The sequence below is a fragment of the Astatotilapia calliptera genome, chromosome 23 (genome assembly GCF_900246225.1).
Source record: "Astatotilapia calliptera chromosome 23, fAstCal1.2, whole genome shotgun sequence".
Lineage (NCBI taxonomy): Eukaryota > Metazoa > Chordata > Actinopteri > Cichliformes > Cichlidae > Astatotilapia > Astatotilapia calliptera.
In genome coordinates, this window is record NC_039323.1 from 8310535 (window position 1) to 8332375 (window position 21841).

Sequence of the window (21841 nt, forward strand, 5' to 3'; positions counted from 1 at the left end):
CAGTCAAAGCACTTTTAGAAATGTGAAGCTAGAGACTCCAGTAACCATAGTTAATTGTATTCCAGGGCCAGAACAGACAACACTGGAGACAATTTGATACTGCTGTCTAAAAGTAAGCATATATTCAGTGAGATTGCAAATCACAGTGAAAGTAATGACACCCATTTGCATCAATCGGAGGTCACTAAAATTAATATTGAGCCTCATGCCAGGAGTGACATGGTTAGCTACATGTTCTCCTTAAAATGCTGGGTGTCCAAAACATGATGTGGGCTTCATAGTCAAATGGAACCAGGAAGCAGAGGATGTAGGATGAATACGTTAGCTTAAATGAGTCATACTGACTGTCAGAATCCTCAAAGCTAAGGCCGAGGAGGAGGAGTGGCTGCAATCTTTCACTCCCTGTTATTGATCAACCAAAGACCCAGAAAACTCAAAAAACAGCTTTATTTGTTATCTATCATTCACCTCATAGTTTCTATCTGATTTCTCAGACTTTTTTTTTTTTATCTGAGTTAGTGCTCCGTTTTGATAAAATCATTATTATACATGATTTTAACACAGATATAGATGGTGAAAATGAAAGTCTCGACATAAATGTTATTTTTTTTAATTAGACTTAATTTACTTTTCTCAAAATTTAAATGATCGTGCAACTTCGCAATATTTTCTGACTCTTTATTTAGACGCTTTCTGTCCAATTAATCTTTCTGAGTTAACTTAATGTCTTCCTCTAAACCATCACTGTGACTTTTAACTGATCATTTCCAAAGGAACAGTTTATTTGAAGCATTTTAATCAGGATTTAAAATTCATCATAGCACAGAAACAGTACTAGTGAATGTTGTACATAATGATCTTCTTACGGCTTCTATATTGCACAAATATAAAGAACTCCCTTTATTCATTTGCAAAATATCTCTAATATTTAGAAACAGTCTGTCTCAAATTGATGCTGAAAAGCTGGTCCATGCATTTATTGCTTCTAGGCTGCACTAACTTCAGCTATCAGGTCCCTCTTCTTTGGAAATGACAAACATGCTGTCTACTTTTAAGATTAAACTTAAAACTTTCCTTTTTGATAAAGTATATAGTAAAGGCTAGATCAGGTGACCCAGAACCATCACTAAGTTACGCTGCAATAGGTTTAGGCTGCTAAGGTACTTTTCTTGATGCAATGGGGATGTCTTCTTTACTCCCCGTGTGTTTATACACCAGTACTGTATGTAATCATTAGTAATTCATGAACTCTGGCTCCTTTCCACAGGACACAGCAGATGGCTGCTCCACCCTGACACTGGTCCTGCTGCAGGTTTCTTCCTGTTAAAATTGACCTTTTCCTTCTCACCGTTGCTTGATCATAGATACATATCTGATTGTTTGGGTTTTCTCTCTAATATTATAATGTCAAATTGCATTGAAATGGAATCAAATTCAGTGTCTTTACCCATTCATAATTTTCTTTCTATGCTTAAGTACTTTTAACTAACTCACACACTGGTGGATGCATCTGGGACAACTCGGGGTTCAGTAACTTGCTCAAGGATACTTGGACATGCAGACCAGATGAGGCAGGAATCAAACCACTGACCTTTTGCAAACCACTCTAGCTTCTGAGCTACAGCGACTACTCTTAAAACATATGTATTGACTAGGGGTGCAACAATACTCGTATCGATATTGAACTGTTCGATACAGTGCTTTCGGTTCGGTACGCATATGTATCGAACAATACAACATTTTTTATTTATTTTATCAACTTTTCTTCTGACGATGCTGTCTGTGTTGAGCGCTCAGTGGATCTGCGTTCGACTACTCCGCCTAGGCTGCACTGTCGAGTGCAGATCCACTGAGCGCAGCGCAAGCTAGCAAGACAGAAGCTAAGCTCGGTGCAACATGGCAACTGTCTCAACGCTAGCCGAAATTGAACCTCCCCCACCCTCATTCAGATCTGGCGTTTGGAACTATCTTGGTTTTCATGTGAAGCATGACCCTGATGGTAAGCGCGTCATGGACAAAATTAAAACAGTATGTTGGATGTGCCACGCAATGCTCAGTTGGTGGGAACTAGTGCGTTAGCGCAGTTAGCTTGTTAACGTGTTGATGCCGTCCAGCCCCACGCACGGGGCGATCCACGGTAACTCGTTAACGGAGATTTGCTGCGTTATGGCGTTAATGTCATTTTAACGAGATTAACGCTGACAGCACTAGTGGGAACACAACGAATATCACTGCACATTTACGCCGACATCATCCTAGTGCAAAGACAAATGGAAGCAGACAAAAACAACAAGCACGCATGCTACAAACTTTACCCGAGTCATTTAGACAGCCGTTAGCACATGATTCTCCATATGGGGACCTGGTATGTTTAATATTCTGCTGAGAATATAGCCCAGAAGAAGCGTATAGTATAGCTTTTATTTTGGAAAGAGCCATTTCTCTGTAATAAACTCTCTTTTCCAAAGATGAGTGATTTCTCGATCGGATAGATTTATTTTTTTTTATTATTATGTTGTTTCAGCAACATTACATTTAAAAACTGTACTTCTGAGTTAAAATATATATTTATAATTTTAATAAATGGCAAATTAAAAAAGGCATGAACATTTTTTTGTATCGAAAAAATATCGAACCGTGACACCAAAGTATCGAACCGAACCGTGAATTTTGTGTATCGTTGCACCCCTAGTATTGACAGCAGCAAAAGGTGTCATATAGCAAAAAAAAGCTGCTGGTTTTAGACCTGAAAACATATTTTTTTGCCTCACACCACTTCTCTATGGGGGAATTACTTGTACGTGTTATAAAGCCTAATATATGTTTTTATGTCACCAGAAGGCTTTTTGCATAAACCCTTCAGTCCTTTTAAATTTCATAAATCACAAAACGAACTACAAATCCCTGCTCAAAATCATCGCAGATGATTGGTTGCGGCTCACTTAAACGCCACTGTGCATGTCTGCATATGGCTCTTCAATCACGTCAATCAATTCGGTTAAATCCGGACCAATCAGGTCCGGGGGTTTCCCTTGGTGGGCGGGACTGTAGTGCTTCCTCACATAGCAGGCTCGTTTCCTAGACGTTGCTAACAACCTGCTGCCTGCAACTTTCGCCTGTCTCCTCGTGCACTGTCGTTTTCCAGCTGAGGGGTGTTCGATATGTGCGCGAGGATGCAGCCGTGTCCACACTGAGAGTCCCCCTCAGCTCCGTGCCGGCTGCATGGTGCTCCGTGTCTCTCTGCCTGCTTTCTGACGCTTGAGGTTGCAGTCTGGCCTCCAGCCGCGACTGCGAATTAACTTCATTGCTCAGCGTCGCCTTGCTATGTTTATTTTATAAAGATGGCGGTGAAGGGGACACTGTAAACTAAATGACTGTCAGAAACATCGCCTCCATTTGTAATATGGTGAGTAACTCGCTGCTTTTCCGTGTTGATATCGATCCGCTTGCAGGCACTGTGCTGAACCTGTGTGTGTGTGTGATGAGTCGCCTCCCACCTGCACCCAGAGAATGTGCACACTGCAGGTTTTTTTTTTAAAACGAGTATACACAGTAGTTTAAATCGTGGCCCCATACTTTAGTTAGTTGTCGCTCAGACAGGGCCCCTTTTGTGCACCTTTGCACGCTGAAGCTTGCCAGTGTTCTGACAAACCATCCTCCTTTGGCAAAACGTCCTGCCATAAGTAGTTTATGCACATTTCTGCTGTCACAGAGTAATTCCACCACAAATTTAACTAGGTATGATGGTTTGCCACTTAACTTTGCCCATCACAGTATGCTGTAGCTTATATTCATATAGCCAGGACGGTTTGCCACTTCATTTTACCCGTTAAAGTATGTTTGTAGGTCACATTCACAAAGGTAGCATGGTTTGGCACTTCATTTTACCCATCAGAGTATGTTTCTAGATCTTATTAACAAAGGTAGGACGATTTGCCACTTAATTTTAGCTGTTAAAATATGCTTGTAGGTCACATTCACAAAGGTAGGACGGTTCGCCACTTAAATTTGTGTTGTGCCCATACGCAGAAACAATGGGTAGGATGGTTTGTCAGGTAGGATGGATTCCCAGAACACGTGGAGCGTTTGCATTGTGTGTTGCATCCTGGCGAGACAACACAATGTACAGTTTGTATAGTTGTCACCGGTGATTGACAAGAGGGATGGGGGAGCGTGCTGCCTTTGACAGCTTGGTGTGATTGCATAATGTGGTGCTGCAGCAAAGGACCGGTGTTCCAGATCAACTGGCGTTTAGATCAACTGGCGTTGGTCGAACAGATGTGTGGCAGTCTTGCGTTTCAGGAGCTCCTACCGACAAACCAGCAAAAAAAACGCCAAATGTGTCATCTGTGACACTTGTGAGGTTGTCTCAAACACACTCCGTCAGTCTTGATGCTGTTGAACAACAAAATGTTTAAAAATGTGGCGAGTTTACCTGGTGATATCCTCATGCGCGACGCGATCGCGAAAACAGCAAACAAGTAACACCACGCCGTTGTTGTTCACAGGACAGCAAGAGTAAACGATCGGGAGACCCTTGTCGTCGTTATCGTTCCACTCGCACGGTTTATTTCACCGAATTCAGCGTTTTTGCTCCACAACTAAAGCGAGCAGTTTGCTCTGTGCACCAACATGGACTCGAGTCAACCAGCGCCACCTCTGGCCAAGTGCCACAGCCTACAGCCAGATCAACCTGTGACACACATCTGCACCACGTTTGAATTCGTGTCATGCACATTTGTACCTTTCAATTGTGTCTGTTTGTGCGTCATGCAAACAAACCTTTGAAATGAATGAAATGATATCATGTATTTAATATCAGCCTACATTTGTACAAAATGCCAAATGACATACACATAAGAATCACCATCCTGATATCAATACTTTTGCCCATACGAAAAATGTCGTGAACACACTAATATTTCACCAGTGTTGTAACATCACATGTCGTTAGCGTAGTCTGTCTGTGTCTTCCCTCTGCAAACAAACATGTTAGAGTTGGTTGTGATATACAGTCTGCATAAGTGTGGTCAATCTAATAAACATTTGTAAGGAGATGGCAGTTACTGTGAATGTACAGCAGGTGATTAGTAATAAACAGCCAGACAATGACTCTGACAATCTCATTCAATCTTGCAGATTGCACCTTCTGTGGAAAGTGGTACCACACAGTGTGTGTGGACTTCCCTTGTGCAGAAGGCGACTACAAATGTTGTGGGTGCTAAATAAACAGAAAAAAGTGATCCCTGTTGTCTTTGCTTACTGATTGTTTTCAGTGTTGACAATCCACATTGCTGGCATTGCATCTTTCAACATGTTTGTGGGCAGATTTGGATGTACCAGGGGTAAGTGCAGCCACTCAGCCTCTACTCACTGTGATCATAGCAGCAGGTGCAGATGTGTCACAAGTTAATCTAGTAGTGGGCTATGGTCATGTGTTAGTGGTGGGAACAGTCATATCCACTCACTCTCACTGGCTGTTTATTACTAATCACTGTGTAACTGCTGTGAATTCACAGTAACTGCCGTCTCCTTACAAATGTTCATTAGATTAACCACACTTATACAGACTGTATATAACTCCAGCCATGTTGATGAATTGCCTATATTGGCTGGAAATATTCATTTTCAGGGAAAAGACACAGACAGACTATGCTAGCGACATGTGATGTTACAACACTAATGAAATATTGATGTGTCATATTTGTCCAAGGCGTATTTCATTGTTATGGAAAAAGAGAATATTAAAATCATGATGACCAATTGGAGTGGTGATTTCTATGACTTTGCGTATATAATTTGGAATGTTGTACAAATGTAGGCCAATAAGGAATATATGATATCATTTCATTCTTTTCAAAGGTTTATTTGCATGACGCACAAACACACAATTGAAAGGTACAAATGTGCATGACACGAATTCAAACGTGCTGCAGATGTGTGTCACAGGTTGATCTGGCTGTAGGCTGTGGCACTTGGCCAGAGGTGGCGCTGGTTGACTCGACTCCATGTTGGTGCACAGAGCAAACTGCTCGCTTTAGTTGTGAAGCAAAAACGCTGAATTCGGTGAAATAAACCGTGCGAGTGGAACGATAACGACGACAAGGGTCTCCCGATCGTTTACTCTTGCTGTCCTGTGAACAACAACGGCGTGGTGTTACTTGTTTGCTGTTTTCGCGATCGCGTCGCGCATGAGGATATCACCAGGTAAACTCGCCACATTTTTAAACATTTTGTTGTTCAACAGCATCAAGACTGACGGAGTGTGTTTGAGACAACCTCACAAGTGTCACAGATGACACATTTGGCGTTTTTTTTGCTGGTTTGTCGGTAGGAGCTCCTGAAACGCAAGACTGCCACACATCTGTTCGACCAACGCCAGTTGATCTAAACGCCAGTTGATCTGGAACACCGGTTACATCCTGGTAGCATAGAGCAGGAATCTGCACTAATCTGTGCTCCTGGTGTGTTCAGGGGCAGTGAAGAGTGGGTAAGAACAGACTTAAACGGCTCTGCCTAATGCCAGTGGCCTTTGCTTTATTTAGACTAGATGCTAATGTGAAAAGCCTGCAGTGTCAGTCAGAGCTGCTAGAGTTCTTAGATTGCACAGACTGATATATTAATCCATATCTCATCAGGATGTGTGGTGTTTTTCTTTTGTTTCTATATATATTTTCTATCTATCTATCTATCTATCTATCTATCTATCTATCTATCTATCTATCTATCTATCTATCTATCTATCTATCTATCTATCTATCTATCTATCTATCTATCTATCTATCTATCTATCTATCTATCTATCTATCTATCTATCTATCTATCTATCTATCTATCTATCTATCTATCTATCTATCTATCTATCTATCTATCTATCTATCTATCTATCTATCTATCTATCTATCTATCTATCTATCTATCCATATCCATATCCATATCTATAGTTCAGTATTATTTATAGAGCACCAAATTACAATAACAGACACCTCAAGGCACTTTATATTGTAAGGCAAAGACAGTATGAGCACTTGGTGACAATGGGAAGGAAAAACTCCCCTTTAACAGGAAAAAAAAACCCTCTAGCAGGAGCAGGCTCATGGAAGGGCAGCCATCTGCCACAACTTGTTGAGGGGTGTGGGGAGGAAGACAAGACAAAAGACACATTGTGAAAGAGAGAGCTGAGATTAATAATAAGACATGGGTAAATGAACAGTGCTGTATAAATACACTGAGTGAAAAGAGGTGAGTGAAGAAGAAACACTCATGGGAAGCCTCCAGCAGCCTCTGTATATTTCAGTGAAACCAAATGCGGTTTTTAAATGTAATGTTGCTAAAATAAAAAAAATAAATCTATCTGATCGAGAAATCACTCATCTTTGGAAAAGAGAGTTTACAGAGAAATGTCTCTTTCCAAAATAAAAGCTATACTATACGCTTCTTCTGGGCTATATTCTCAGCAGCATATTAAACATACCAGGTCCCCATACGGAGAATCATATGCTAACGGCTGTCTAAATGACTCGGGTAAAGTTTGTAGCATGCGTGCTTGTTGTTTTTGTCTGCTTCCACTTGTCTTTGCACTGACCCACACATACAGTTCTTACACACACACTGGACTTTCTGGACTTTGGTTTTGCACAACACTGGTCACTATATTCTTCATTTCCGGTTAATACTTGTACAGCTGCTGTTATTGTGTATATATTTATTTAGATTTAGATTTCTTCATACATTCTTATATAGTTCTATATTGTGTATTGTGTATTTTGTTGTACAGTTATTTTATTTTCAACTTTAATTTATATATTTATCTTTATCTTATTCTTCCCAGTTAAATTTACCCTTCATTCTAATTTGTGTTGTACAGTTATTTCATTTTTAACCTTAATTTATATTCTATTCCTTCCTAGTTAAATTTACCCTTTTTAATTTTTCATATTTATTTCCTATCTTATTCATAGCCTTTTCCTTTTTTGTTTTCTTTAGGTCACGAGCAGTTGTCCAAGCATTTCACTACATATCGTACTGTGTATGACTGTGTACGTGACAAATAAAATTTGAATTTGAAAAATTTGAATTTAGGATGATGTCGGCGTAAATAAGATAAGATAAGATAACCTTTATTAGTCCCACACGTGGGAAATTTGTTTTGTCACAGCAGGAAGTGGACAGTGCAAAAGTTATGAGGCAAAAATTAGAATACAATAAGAATAAATACAGTACACAACTGTACAGAATAGAATAAAATAAAATACTATATACAGTAGAATAAAATAAAATAAATATACAATAAGATAAAAATAGAATACAAATACTATATACAACTGAGTAAAAATACAACGATGACAGAAAGGATTATTGCACTTAGTATTATTGCATATGTATGGATGTGTGTGCTTGATCAGTTAAAGTCTTTATTATGGAGTCTGACAGCAGTGGGGAGGAAAGACCTGCGAAATCTCTCCGTCCCACACCGTGGGTGCCGCAGTCTCCCACTGAAGGAGCTGCTCAGTGCTGTCACAGTCTGCTGCATGGGGTGGGAGATGTTGTCCATCAGGTGATGTGCAGTGATATTCGTTGTGTTCCCACTAGTGCTGTCAGCGTTAATCTCGTTAAAATGACATTAACGCCATAACGCAGCAAATCTCCGTTAACGAGTTACCGCGGATCGCCCCGTGCGTGGGGCTGGACGGCGTCAACACGTTAACAAGCTAACTGCGCTAACGCACTAGTTCCCACCAATTGAGCATTGCGTGGCACATCCGACATACTGTTTTAATTTTGTCCATGACGCGCTTACCATCAGGGTCATGCTTCACATGAAAACCAAGATAGTTCCAAACGCCAGATCTGAATGAAGGTGGGGGAGGTTCAATTTCGAGCTTAGCTTCCGTCTTGCTAGCTTACGCTGCGCTCAGTGGATCTGCACTCAACAGTGCAGCCTAGGCGGAGTAGTCGAACACAGATTCACTGAGCGCTCAACACAGACAGCATCGTCAGAAGAAAAGTTGATAAAATAAATAAAAAATTTTGTATTGTTCGATACATATGCGTACCGAACGGTTCAATACCGATACGAGTATTGTTGCATCCCTAATATATAACTACACTAGTGAAAGCCTCCCAACAAATGTTTCACCAAACATAAAGCAGGAACAAGCAGTTCACAGGGAAGCCATCATCATGTGAATTTAAAAAAAATAATAATAATAATAATTTTTTTTTATCCTGATCGAAATATCAGATCGGCGCATCCCCCAGTCAGTAGGTCCCTAACCCTATTTATTAAATAATCTTAACTAAGTAATCTAATCGAGATGTTACAAGTTAAGGACGCACTGATGGATATGGGCCGATAAAATGCTGCAGTGTATTGCACCAGTCATTATATTATCATTATTATTATTATTAGTATCCATGGATTTTTCTTAACACCGACTAACCTAAATTGCACGTTTTTGGACTGTGGAAGGAAGCCGAAGTACCTGGAGAAAACTCGTGCAGGAGTAAGGAGAACATGTAGACTGCACACATGCAGGGCAACAGGTTCAAATTAGGAACCTTCTTGCTGTGAAGCAACAGTGCACCTTCAGTGTTAGATGAATAATTGTTATTTCAAGCTTCTGCCTTAATCAAAAAAATATGTAGAAAGGAGCATAATATGTCTCCTTTAAGAATTTATTCCTTTCTAAATTAACAATACCACTGCCCGCTTCCTGTTATCAGGAGGAGCTCAAATTTCAAAGTGTGGTTTCAGATGTCAGTAAAGGTTGGATGTGATATTTCATGTGTGGATTCTCCTTGGTAATTCGTCTCTCCTGGGACCTGCATGTCTCCCAAAACATTGGAGACTGGAAGTGGTAAGCCGGACAGACGGGTATCCATTGTTTGCTTTGACAGATGAGAAATGACAGTCATTAGAAGTCAAAGCCTTCCCCAACCTAAATTGTCTGCTGTGTTCACTCAACAAAGCTGTGATTCATTTGAAAAAGCTTTGAGCTCTGACAAGAGATAAGTGCTCTGTCTCAGCAATTGGGTGCAGCAAGAGTCCCGACTTTTGATACGGGTCTACCTGTTTAGACTATATCCGTTTTCTACATTGACATGACTTGTTGTTCTGACGAAAGGAAGCAAGATGTGCAGAAGTGTGTGCTTTCTGCAGAAAATTGAGATCTTTACATATTCCAGAAATAATAATTTTATTAATTACAGAAAAAGTCAGTTTTGTTTTGCCTCATAGCTGCAGATGTATAGCTGCTCCTGGCCCTTGACTATGCATCATTTCCATATTCATTTGCCTGTATATTCACACACCGGACTAAGCAAATAAGTCTGTCACTGAAATCTACTGAAATGATTCAAATGGAATATGAGATGATTACGATGACAGAGCGTCTCGTGTTTTGTCCTCTCAGGGCACCAATGCCTCTGCTCTGGAGAAAGACATCGGCCCGGAGCAATTCCCAATCAACGAACACTACTTCGGATTGGTCAATGTGAGTATCACTAAATCCTCGCTTGCATTAACAAAAGCCATTGCCAAACAACAGTGGTGTCATTTTTCAAAACAAAATGCCACGGGACCGCAGTGAGTCATGTCCTCGGCTGGTCAGCGGGTATTCGAGGTAACAATGTTGTTTGTGAGACTCTTGGCCAAACGGGGATGTTCTGTTTCCTTAATGAGACATTTATGTAAACACACAAGTTTCTCAACGCTCTAGACACTGTGTCTGCCAAATGGATAACAACAATAGAACACACTGGCGTTTTTCCACGAGCTATTAACAGATAATCTAAAAGAAATATTCGAGTCCTTGTTTTAAATCGCTTCCTCATCACGGTTTTGTGTCGATGTCTCCCTGTGGTTTTCTCCCTCAGTTTGGAAACACGTGTTACTGTAACTCAGTGCTCCAGGCTCTGTACTTCTGCCGGCCTTTCCGGGAGAATGTGCTGGCGTACAAAGCCCAGCAGAAAAAGAAGGAGAACCTGCTCACGTGCCTGGCTGACCTCTTCCACTCCATTGCCACGCAGAAGAAAAAAGTTGGCGTCATACCGCCCAAGAAATTCATCTCCCGCCTACGGAAGGAGAACGGTGAGCATACATCATAATGAAAGTTTTACAGTCGGCCTTTGTTATATCATGTGCTGGAATTGTATGAACACAGAAAAAGAATAAGAACTGTGAGGTCTACGCCATCTACAGTGGCAGGAAGTTACACGAACCTTATATTTTGGATAATGGACCTTGTGGTAAAAAATATAAACATATGTTTGGTTTTTTTGTGTGTTTGTTTTTGGTTTTTTCCCGATTGCCAAGAATTGCATAAACACTTTATTCTTCTATATGTATGTCCAGATGTACTCTTGATTAAGTAGTGGACAGTCCTCAAGATCTACTTTTCAAAGTCCGCCAACCCTTCCTGTCTGAACAAGGACTACCGTCAGCCCAGTTGGAGTTTGTTCCTGGGATGAAAACCTCACTGGAGAGGCAGCTCAGCATATTTTTTAGTTATTGTTCACAAAGTACTTGGCTAATTTGCAGAGAAGCACCTTATAAATATTTGCTAATTAATTTGTCACTTCCCCAAAGCAACAAGTACCCCCATATTCTGATAATACAGGGTTTAAGGGCACTTGGATCTCATCTCAGTTAATCGTTTATGAACCTTGTGTCATACAGGCTGCTTAGACTTATTTTGCAATTTTGGTTGTAAAAGTTACAAAGTACTTCTGATCTTTCAGGAACCGTTCAAATTTTCTCTTTAGCTCAAAATAGTTGAGGAGTTACAGTAATATGAAAAGCACATGGTAATCTCTGTGCCGAGCTGATTTTTCTTCCTGTGTTCAGACAGCAGTGCTTTGTGAATGCTTTGTGCTGCCATGAAACGCCAAATATCCCCTTAAAGGTCACTTTTTCTTCTTCCTGAAACCGTTTGAATTGTGTCTCTAGCACAAATGGTAACTGAGTTACTGTCATTTATAGAGTGCTTGTAAAATGGGCCTGCCACTGGTGCTGTTTAAAAATAAATAAATAAATAAAAAGGGGTTAATCCCATTGAGGTGTCCCAGTTTTAGTGTTCTGGTGTTATGTGCTGGATTACTGGAAGAAGAGTCTCGCATTAATAATTTCTCAGAAGAGTAATTTTTCTTGTCAAAATTTATATGCTCAAAACATTAAGACAGTGTGTTGAAGAATGACTTAAGTGTCCGTCATGTGGATCCTTTCACACACACGTGTCCATAAATGGAGAGCTGAGTGCTGTGGTTTAGTTTAGTGTGCTTTTGAGCTACATTACAGTCTGAATATTTGAAGTGAAAGGCAGGTGCGTGTTGGTGGTAAGGTCATTCAGAGTAGAGCTGACAGAAAGGCTGACTGTTCACTGCTGTCCATATTGAGGAAGCTCTTTATGTGCATGAACAATGCAATCTCTGTTGAGACCCAGCTTTGGTCAGCTGGCTCATCTCTGGACGCTTTTTTTTTTTTTTTTTTCTTCCCCCTCGGCAGCCGCCACCATTCCCTTCTCATTTCCCCCTTTATATACAGATCTGTTAAAACAAAGAATGTGTATGGATGTTTTTATTATAAATAAACCCTGCTGATTTTACTTACAACATGTCAAGGCAGACATTTTCAAAGTGCAGCATCGCAGTGAGAGTAATGCAGGTGTAACAAATCACTGTAATGACAGCTGTTTTCTGCTTGTGCCAATGAACCAGCAGTTATTACTGTTATTAAACACACCTGTAGTTTTCAGAACTACAACAGCTGTTACTTCCCCTGATGTAACATAGAAAGAACCAGTCGATACTGGTCTACCACTTCTTTATCTATACTGGTGCACAGTTTTTACTGTATTCTATAGAAAAAAAGTATATTTTGAGGGGTTAGGAGCAACGTGCTCCAGAAACGTATTTTTTAAAATAAGGTTTAATTTGCTAAAAAGCTAGCTTTAGAGATGGCTTAGGGCAAATTTTGTTAATATATACAGATCTAGGCTAGCTGCTTCTCCCAAGCGCCTGCTTTATGGTAACAGTTACAACCTTATTGGTCCTTTTTTTAGGGGGCTCATTGAATAGCTGTGGTCCAGTCCTTTATCTGTAGCACTGATCTATTAAGCTTTCAGATGTTTAAATTGATGCATAGGTTTAAATAACAGCCTCCTGTAGGCCCATTGTGGTAGAAATATTATGTATTTCTATTTATTTCTGCAGGAAGTTGAAGTTGTATGCATTTATCTCTGTCTCCTTCCAGATCTGTTTGACAACTACATGCAACAAGATGCACACGAATTCCTCAACTACCTGCTGAACACCGTGGCTGATATTCTGCAAGAGGAGAAAAAGCAGGAAAAGCAGAACGGGCGCCTCAAGAACAATGGCACCGCCGTCACCACCGAGGCTGAGACGGAGAACAAGACGGAGCCCACGTGGGTTCACGATATCTTTCAAGGCACACTGACCAATGAGACGCGCTGCCTCAACTGTGAAACAGTATGTATGCTCCTGGATTTTCTACACCGTGAGTTTATTAGAGAGGTAGTTTGTGCTATCTGGTAATGGATTTGCTGGTGCACGAACAAGAGATCTCACCTGAATAAGTCTGAAAAGGGGATTAGCTCTTTGCAAAGGTGCTGAGAGACATGGGAAGAAAAAAAAAAAAGAGAATCAGTGAGAGCTTCTGAGGAGCTCTGACCACCCGGTTTACGTCAGGGCCGTCTGAGGTTTTGTCCTCACCTTTTTTGAGGGCAAGGAGTGAAACAGGTTCCCCAGAACAACCCCTGCAAAACACCAAGGCGATGCAGGGTGCAGAGACAAAAGCCATTCAGTCAAATAAGCATTTCAAAGACTGGCTGAGTGTGTGTAGGTGTGAGTGGGTGGCTGTTCTGTCACAGAACAGCAGGCTTAGTCTCACTGACTCTGTCAGTGTAACAACAGATGAGTTACATCGGTGTCTCTCGCTGTCTGACAGGTGAGCAGCAAAGATGAGGATTTTCTGGATCTTTCTGTGGATGTAGAGCAGAACACATCAATAACACACTGTCTCAGGTAGTATTGATTTATTATACATTCAGACGGAGCTGACATATTCCCTTTGGTGTGAGTGAGACTCAGTAATTGAGCCTCCTGTGGTCTGCTTGTTCCTCCAGGGACTTTAGTAACACAGAGACTTTGTGCAGTGAATACAAATACTACTGTGAGACATGCTGCAGCAAGCAGGAAGCACAGAAACGGTCAGTAAAGCACTCCGTTTGACCACCAGTGTTATGTTCCTGCAGAAAGGCTCCTTCCTAAGCATGTATTCTTCACTGCAGGATGCGTGTGAAGAAACTTCCTATGATCCTGGCACTACACCTCAAGAGGTTTAAGTACATGGAGCAGCTGCACCGCTACACCAAGCTGTCCTATCGGGTGGTTTTCCCATTAGAACTCCGTCTCTTTAACACGTCTGGGGATGCAGTCAACCTGGATCGCATGTATGATCTAGTAGCTGTGGTGGTGCACTGTGGAAGGTATAGTATACTGATTATTATACATATAGCAAAAGTACGTGTGATGGATCTTGTCACACCTGGTAAAAGTAGATATGTAAGGCTGTTATTGTGTCATGTTTTGGAATTTAAAAAAATAACACTGTTCATTTTTTTAAGCCTCTACCAACTCACTGATCAGACTTTACATTTTTTCAGCTGACCCATAAAGGCAGTGGAACGAGAACCCCGCACTATGAAACAAATTCAACATTGCCAGGATATTTTTCCTTATCTGGCTTCACCTGCCCCAACGTTAGCAATCAGGCTAAGCAGTTACTCAAAGAGCTTCGTAAGTCAACCTAGGCTTTCCCAATCTGCGTCATCAGAGAAAGACAGAGACTTTAGAAACTGCTGAAAAACTTTAGACCCTGCTGACATCCTCGCTCAGACGTTTGAGGGATCTTCCAGGAATCATGATGTTATTTTCTGGTGAATCAATTGGTCAGTAGGAGGTGATTTCATGCCTGTTGATCGCTTATTGCCAGCGTAACCTTCTACAGAGCTGGGTACATCTGCAACACAAATGACCACAGAGATGTACCTCAGTAAAAAGTGAACCATCTTTCTGAAAATCAGGGGTTAAACCTGCAGTTACCTCGCTAAGTCCCACATCCTGTGTTATAGTTCAGGCTTCAGGTCTCTGGGTAAATCCACACTAATAGGTTTTTATTTTAAAAAGCATACTTTGCATTTTAAAATTAAAATACTTCTAAGATAAAGTATTTATTTATAAAAAAAAAAAAGAAGTCTGCTGACGATATAATTGACACTAGACAAAATACTTTACAACTCCACAAATTTATTAGTGCAAAAAAACCATCAATGTATTTTAACTTAAACAAGCAGCTGTTTTTTATGTGCATTAAAGTTATATACAATTTAACAGTGAAAATGCAAATTCCTTGCTGACAGTTTAACCAAAAGGCATTTCCAGTGGAAATTGGCCGACAGATCCTCAGGATAACCATGTGTAATATCCATAAATCTTAAAAAGAGGTTATACACACACAATACGGTAATATTATGTTGAAGCACAGTACGTATCACTCCGTGAGGCTCCTGCCTACGATAGCCGTAATGCTCCGACAATCCATCAAGCTGTGCGGGTTCGTAGCTTAGCAAAGTCACACTAAAACATTTGACAGATTTTCGAGCGCCGTGTACATAAAATCGTTTCGAGGTCAGTAAACACAACCAGAATTCAAACATAAGGCACACGGGATTATAAGGGGCACTGCCGATTTTCAGAAAAATCAAAGGATTGATTTAAGGTGTGTGGTATTTTCCAAAAAACGCGGTAATAACGACGGCCCGCTAGCATGCTCTACCAAAAATAGTGCTTTGTTGTGACGAAAGCTAAACCAGTTCCACACCACTGAAGTTGCAGCATTTTTACAAACCAGTTCTGGTTCATCCGTTTCATTCAACGACCCGCTTTCACCCTTCTCATTCTCCACCATGCTTTTTCTGCCATATGCGTATGAAAACAAAGGCACTGCGCATGCGTGTTTTACCCATATTCTATCGCGATATTTCATTTTCTTATTGTTGCCCAACATTATATCGGTATTACCGTGAACGGTATGATATGGCCCAGCCATAATTTTCAACCAGCACAAGTTGAAAAGTGAAATATGAAGTAAAAACTAAAACTGAGTCAGTCCCATAGGCTCCCATTCCAAATCCTCAGTTTCACAACATACCATAATTTTATTTATATAGCACTTTAAAAACAACATATGGCCAACCAAAGTGCTGTACACGAGAAATAAAAAAAATTAAAAAAAAAGCAAAATAAGAATAATAAATAAAATAACAAAGCATTAGCAGTGTCAGTTATCCACTGAGTCCAAAGCCAGCAAATAAAAACGAGTTTTTAACCTGGATTTAAAGACCACCACTGAAGTAGATTGCCTAATGTGAAGAGGAGGATCATTCCAAAGCTTCAGGACCACAATAGAGAAAGCTCGGCTAGTTTAGGGACCAAGAGCAACAGCTGCTCAGCTGATCGGAGTGAACAGCAGATGTAAACATGTTTACAGCCTTGTACAGAAACAGTTTTGCACCCTGCAACGAATTTCCTCTTCAGCAGCTGTTAAGGACCTTGCATAATTTAATAATTTAAAATCTGTCAAGTCTTCTTGTTTGCAATATTGTGGGTGTAGCTGCTTTAATTGGCAGGTGGTTGTCCACAAAGGCAGCTGTAAATGGGAACTCTCTGCTGGGCTTCACCACCAGATTGTGGCGCACAAAGTTCAGATTGTCTGGTAACTGAACCACTTCTTTTTCCAGAAAACTAAGTGATGGTCAAAATTTTAACACTGAGGCAATAAAATCTGACTTCCTTACATCACAGTGCCTATGTCCATCTTTTATAATCTTTGCGTCGCCAGCTCTCTCCTTCCTCTTTGTAGAAGTGCACACTTTGTCGAGTGCATTTAAAATTTGTTGCGTCTGTAAAGACTGAATTTGTTCCTGTTACTCCGATCAAACTGGACAGTGTAACACTTTAAAACTTGGCGTGAATGTGTCCTAAAAGATTAGCATGCCTTTTATTCTGTCTTCCTTCTCTCACCCCAACCAGTGGCAGCAGATGGCCCCGCCCCTCCCTGAGCCTGGTACTGCTGGAGGTTTCTTCCTGTTAAAAGGGAGTTTTTCCTTCCCACTGTCGCCAAAGTGCTTGCTCATAGGGGGCCATACGATTGTTGGGTTTTTCTCTGCGTGTGTTATTGTAGGGTCTACCTTACAATATAGAGCGCCTTGAGGCGACTGTTGTTGTGATTTTGCACTATATAAATAGAAATGAATTGAAAAGTGGTGGTTGCACCTGGCCAAGAGCAGTCACTTCCTTCATATTATTACAAGATCTTCACAGATTTAAGGTATTAGCTCTCAAACCACATAAAGTTGCTGCTCAGAATTTCCCAAGTCCCAAATCACTATTAAATGGCAGTGAGTGCACGTGTGGCCAGTTGTGGTTAATTTTGTGCAAACGACAGGAGGAAGTACGCGTGGGCAGAGTTAACGATTTCAATGTTTGTCTTTTGTCTCCTCAGCGGCCCAAATCGAGGTCATTACATCACTATAGTGAAGAGTCATGGCTTCTGGCTGCTGTTTGATGATGACATTGTGGAGGTGCGTGACTGTTAGTGTTGGCCTATTTGTTCCTTGACTCCTCTGTTTGTTTGCATTGCCATTTAATCTCATCTTACCTCTGTTGTGCAGAAAATTGATGCCCAGGCCATTGAGGAGTTTTACGGTCTTACCTCAGATATCTCGAAGAACTCTGAGTCGGGATACATCCTCTTCTACCAATCCAGGGAGTGACGCTGGAGAAGGATAGGAAGGACTTTGTTTTGTTTTTTAAACTTCAGCCTAACAGACTCTTCATCTCCATCCCATCCTGCTCCTCCTCAAGTCAGACCTCTCTGAAGTATGTGCCAATCCTCTGCCCCAGTCTCACCCTCTGGGTTTTACCTCGTCTATTTCTTTTCTCTGTCACTCTCTTTATTTTGATTCTTGTCTTTTAGCCACCTGCATTTGGACTGCACTTTAATATGAAAAGCAAAAATGCTCAACAGCATGATCGGGGAGGAAAAGGTATTGCATCAAGCAGCCACTTGGTGTTCTCAACCAGGAAGGATTTGGTGCACATATAGACAGTTTCAGAAATTGTACTTTATCATTTTTATAAGATCTACATTATGTATAAGATCTACTTCCATGATGTGCCACCCAATCATACTTCCTTCCATTAGGGCTATTCCCCTTCCTTAACTGAGCTTCGGTGTATTTATGTCTTTAGTGGGTGCATGAGAAATGTATGAAGATGGAGACAAACACTGTATAATACGCATTGAGAGATTTCACACATTTCTAATTTCTCAAGCAATATCTGAACACTAATTGGAGAGAACTCGCAAGCTTTAAACTACCTAAATATAAAGCTGTCAGCTGTTGACGGTAGTAGATTTTATTTTGTCCTGTTAGTCTGACCAGAAGCAATCAGTACTTAAACACTACACGCATAACACTACACATTGGGGAAAAAAAATTCCTGCTGTTTTCACTTAAATCCACTGAATCTTTATACGTTATTCACATGGAACGCCCCAATTTATTGAACTCTGTATATTTATTACTTTTATATGAAATGCTGGTAACAAAGTAGTAATGTAATTAAGTGAAAGGCTCTTTTGAGAGCTTATACTGTATGTTTAAGCTCTGGCTGTTAAGGATAAAGTGCATGAAACGCACAAGTTGATAGGACAGGTTAAAAAAAAAAAAAAAGAAGCTAGGTTTAATTTTGTATTTTACATGTGGAATAAGAGATTAACTTGACGCAAGAGAGACACGACCCATTACTGCCTAATCTTTCGACTGAAAAAGCTAAAACGGTGCAATATGAGGTGAAAGTATCCAGTGTGACGTTTCCTGGTGAGATTAAAATACAGTACATTTAATTGTGAGTAGTAGATGTGCTGTTTGGTTTGGTTTTTCCCCCTCTGTTATGTGTCCCTTTGCAACCTTGGACTGCATTGTCCTTTCTTTTCCATTTCTATGGTGAATTATGGCTTAGGCATTTTCCTTTTAATCTGTCTCTGACTTTGATGATGTGTGCGTGTCTGATGTAGCACACTGCAATCCTGAAAATCTCTTCAAATTTAATGGTGATTGATACGATATCCCCAGTACTGTAAATGATCTCTCTGGCGCTTTTTTCTCGAGCGCAACATCAAACACTTTGTTTTCATGTGAACAACATTCCTGTTTGCTCCACATCCGAGGGAATCACCATTGCAAATACATCTCGTTATAAATAAGACGTAGGAATAGGATTTATGTTAGGTTAGTGTCTGTGTTTGTACATGAGAGGCGTGTTGAATGCGCTCGTTTCTGCTGTCTCATCCACGTAGTCTGTTTTCTGGGTGAAGTCATGACGAACACGTGCCAAAACTGGAGTCTGACCTTGCAACAGTCTTTAACAGAACATTATTTTCTTTGTAAAGATGCAGCTGTACATATATATTATGTAGAGAAACACTTCTGGGAATAGCTAAATATTTTTTTAAAGTTGAGATCTGATAATGTAGAGACGCTCATGGCAAAGATTTTAGCTTAGCGTTAACCGTTAATAAAGAAATACTGTGCTGTTTTACAATCATGATTACATAATCAGAGTACTGAGCAGAAGCCACCATCTGCTGCTTTATGATAACGACTGGGTTAAACTGAGCCAGGGCAGAAAACGGTGGCTGGAATAGCAGACTTTTCAGACCCGGGTGTGATGAGAGAGACTCTTTCACGTGCTGATCTTCCATTAACACTTATGCACTCGCCCTTACTGAGATTTTCAGTCATTGCACTTGGTCTCATGTATCTTACTGTGATGGTGTTCTACCAAGAAGAGCTGAGGTGCAGAGAGTCCTGCACCGTGTGGGACCTGACTGAACTTGTGTGAGGGAAGGAGATGACTCTCCGTTTGGCAGTTAACTGAAAGTGCACTTTATTAGACGATGATGAGCTTCAATGCTTTAACATGATGAACCACAGTCTAACACACTCACTTTGAGTTAGTTTCTTCTGTTCAATAAAAATTGCTATCAACAATGTTTATGAATTGTTTGGTTTTATTCTTCTGTTGCATCACTATACGTGTCAGCTGACCAGTCCTTATCAGTTTTTATTCCATTTTTAAGTTTACTTGGATTTCCTGAGTATGTTTGCTTATTTAGGTTTTGTTTTTATTTTAGAAAATGCTTAAATTATTTCTACCTCTGACAATATGATTTGTCAGAGGTAGAAATAAGGCATTCATAAAGGCTATAACAAGAAGCACCCAGAGAGCACACACTTCCTGTAAGATGGCTCGCTCTTTGGTCAGTATTTACTTTAAAGGTAATAGTATTTAATTTTGTATTTATTTATGTCCTCTTAGTTCTTTTTAAAATGTACTTTAATAAGTTTGTAGTGCAGTAAAATCTTTACTTTCATTACACTATAACAGTATGTAGGGTTGGGTAATGGATGATTAATATCAATTCTTACATAACTTGACATACATAACTTGAGCCTATTATATAACACACTACAATATATTTCTAAATAGGCAACTCATCAACTTGAAAGAGAGGCATATGAAATGTAAAACTGAGATTAGCGGTCCAGTGTGACATGATATTTAGGATTCCCACATACAGATATATTTCTTCCATGTTGACAAGACAACGGCACTAGAATTTCAAGCAGAGTTTTAAAGATCAGATATTTTATAAAATTTTGAACTAAAAAAAAGTTTGACCTTATCTGACCTTGAAGAAGAGGTCAGAGGTCCTGCGTAATACTGTATTTAGAATCCCCATATATCACTCCCTGTAGGCCTATATGTTCTTAACATAAATACAAGCAGTAAGTAAGTAAACAAGTTTTAATTTTTTTCTAAATATCATTAGCATTTTCACATTCGGCTCAATTAATCAACCCTTAAGGAGAGGTCAAATGTAAAATCAAATCTTTACATGGTAATTTCTATATGTTGACAACACACACCACACTTGTAAGGATCATAGTTTGATAAAATCTTTGTCAAGCTATGACAAAAATCTACAATCTTTGACCAATAAATCATCACATTGAACTTGAAGACCTTGTTGGATGTAAGGCCATTTTTAACGGACTGTTAACATGACCCCACTCTACGCTTCTACAAAGTTTTATCAGAATTGATTCAAAACATTTCGGGCTATCGTGTTTACACACAGAATGACACTTACGCACGCTAACGATATCAAAAACCTTAACCCCGTTTGCCGCGATAACAAAATAAACACTCTGAGTCACATCTCAGTAAACATCCCACTCATTTCCCATGCACCAATCCCACTTCAGGTAGGTTGTTTCAGGAAAAAAAGATGTCTGGAATTAACATAAATAAAATATTACAGTATTGTATTACAAGTGTCACAAGATATCACAAGAGTTCAGGTCATTTGAACTGGATAAATATAACACCAGAGCAATAGTATTGTTGCAAAGATGGGCAAATAAAAACAGTCAGCAAGATCATACTTCTGTACACACTTGTAAATCTATGACTACCTCAGAACAAAGGTATAGTGTCATGGATTCGGCTCAGCTGAATCTGACTAAAATGTTCTGGAGAGGCTTCAGACTGGCAGCATATGCATAACAGCTCCAAACATCTTGAACCTGAATGGCTATTGCATGGAAGACATGGTTCAATATTTCAGCAAGCAAATGTTCGAGAGTGGTGGACAAACATGCAAAACAAATACGGTTATTTCTACAGA

General features: G+C 40.1%; 1 protein-coding gene across 2 annotated transcripts; it reads left to right on the forward strand.

Moving 5' to 3' along the window:
* Window positions 1-2959: 2959 nt before the first annotated feature.
* usp46 (ubiquitin specific peptidase 46) lies at window positions 2960-20145 on the forward strand. Of its 2 annotated transcripts, XR_003271239.1 has the most exons (10): window positions 2960-3406; window positions 10416-10496; window positions 10879-11092; window positions 13253-13491; window positions 13970-14046; window positions 14148-14231; window positions 14313-14510; window positions 17588-17666; window positions 17757-17964; window positions 18062-20145. XR_003271239.1 is itself a non-coding variant. In XM_026159230.1 (9 exons), exons 1-9 carry the CDS (start codon window positions 3371-3373, stop codon window positions 17856-17858), a joined length of 1110 nt encoding a protein of 369 aa, XP_026015015.1. In that variant the 5' UTR covers window positions 2960-3370; the 3' UTR covers window positions 17859-20145. The 2 variants fall into 2 exon arrangements, 1 of the variants encoding a protein (XP_026015015.1); XM_026159230.1 differs by having other exon boundaries at window positions 17757-20145.
* Window positions 20146-21841: the final 1696 nt, after the last annotated feature.

Excerpts from the sequence above, each read along its gene's own strand:
- usp46 (XM_026159230.1), top strand. The coding sequence starts at position 3,371 with ATGACTGTCAGAAACATCGCCTCCATTTGTAATATG. Across the intron at positions 10,497-10,878 it reads ACTACTTCGGATTGGTCAAT|TTTGGAAACACGTGTTACTG; the intron begins GTGAGTATCACT and ends TTTCTCCCTCAG. Across the intron at positions 11,093-13,252 it reads CCGCCTACGGAAGGAGAACG|ATCTGTTTGACAACTACATG; the intron begins GTGAGCATACAT and ends GTCTCCTTCCAG.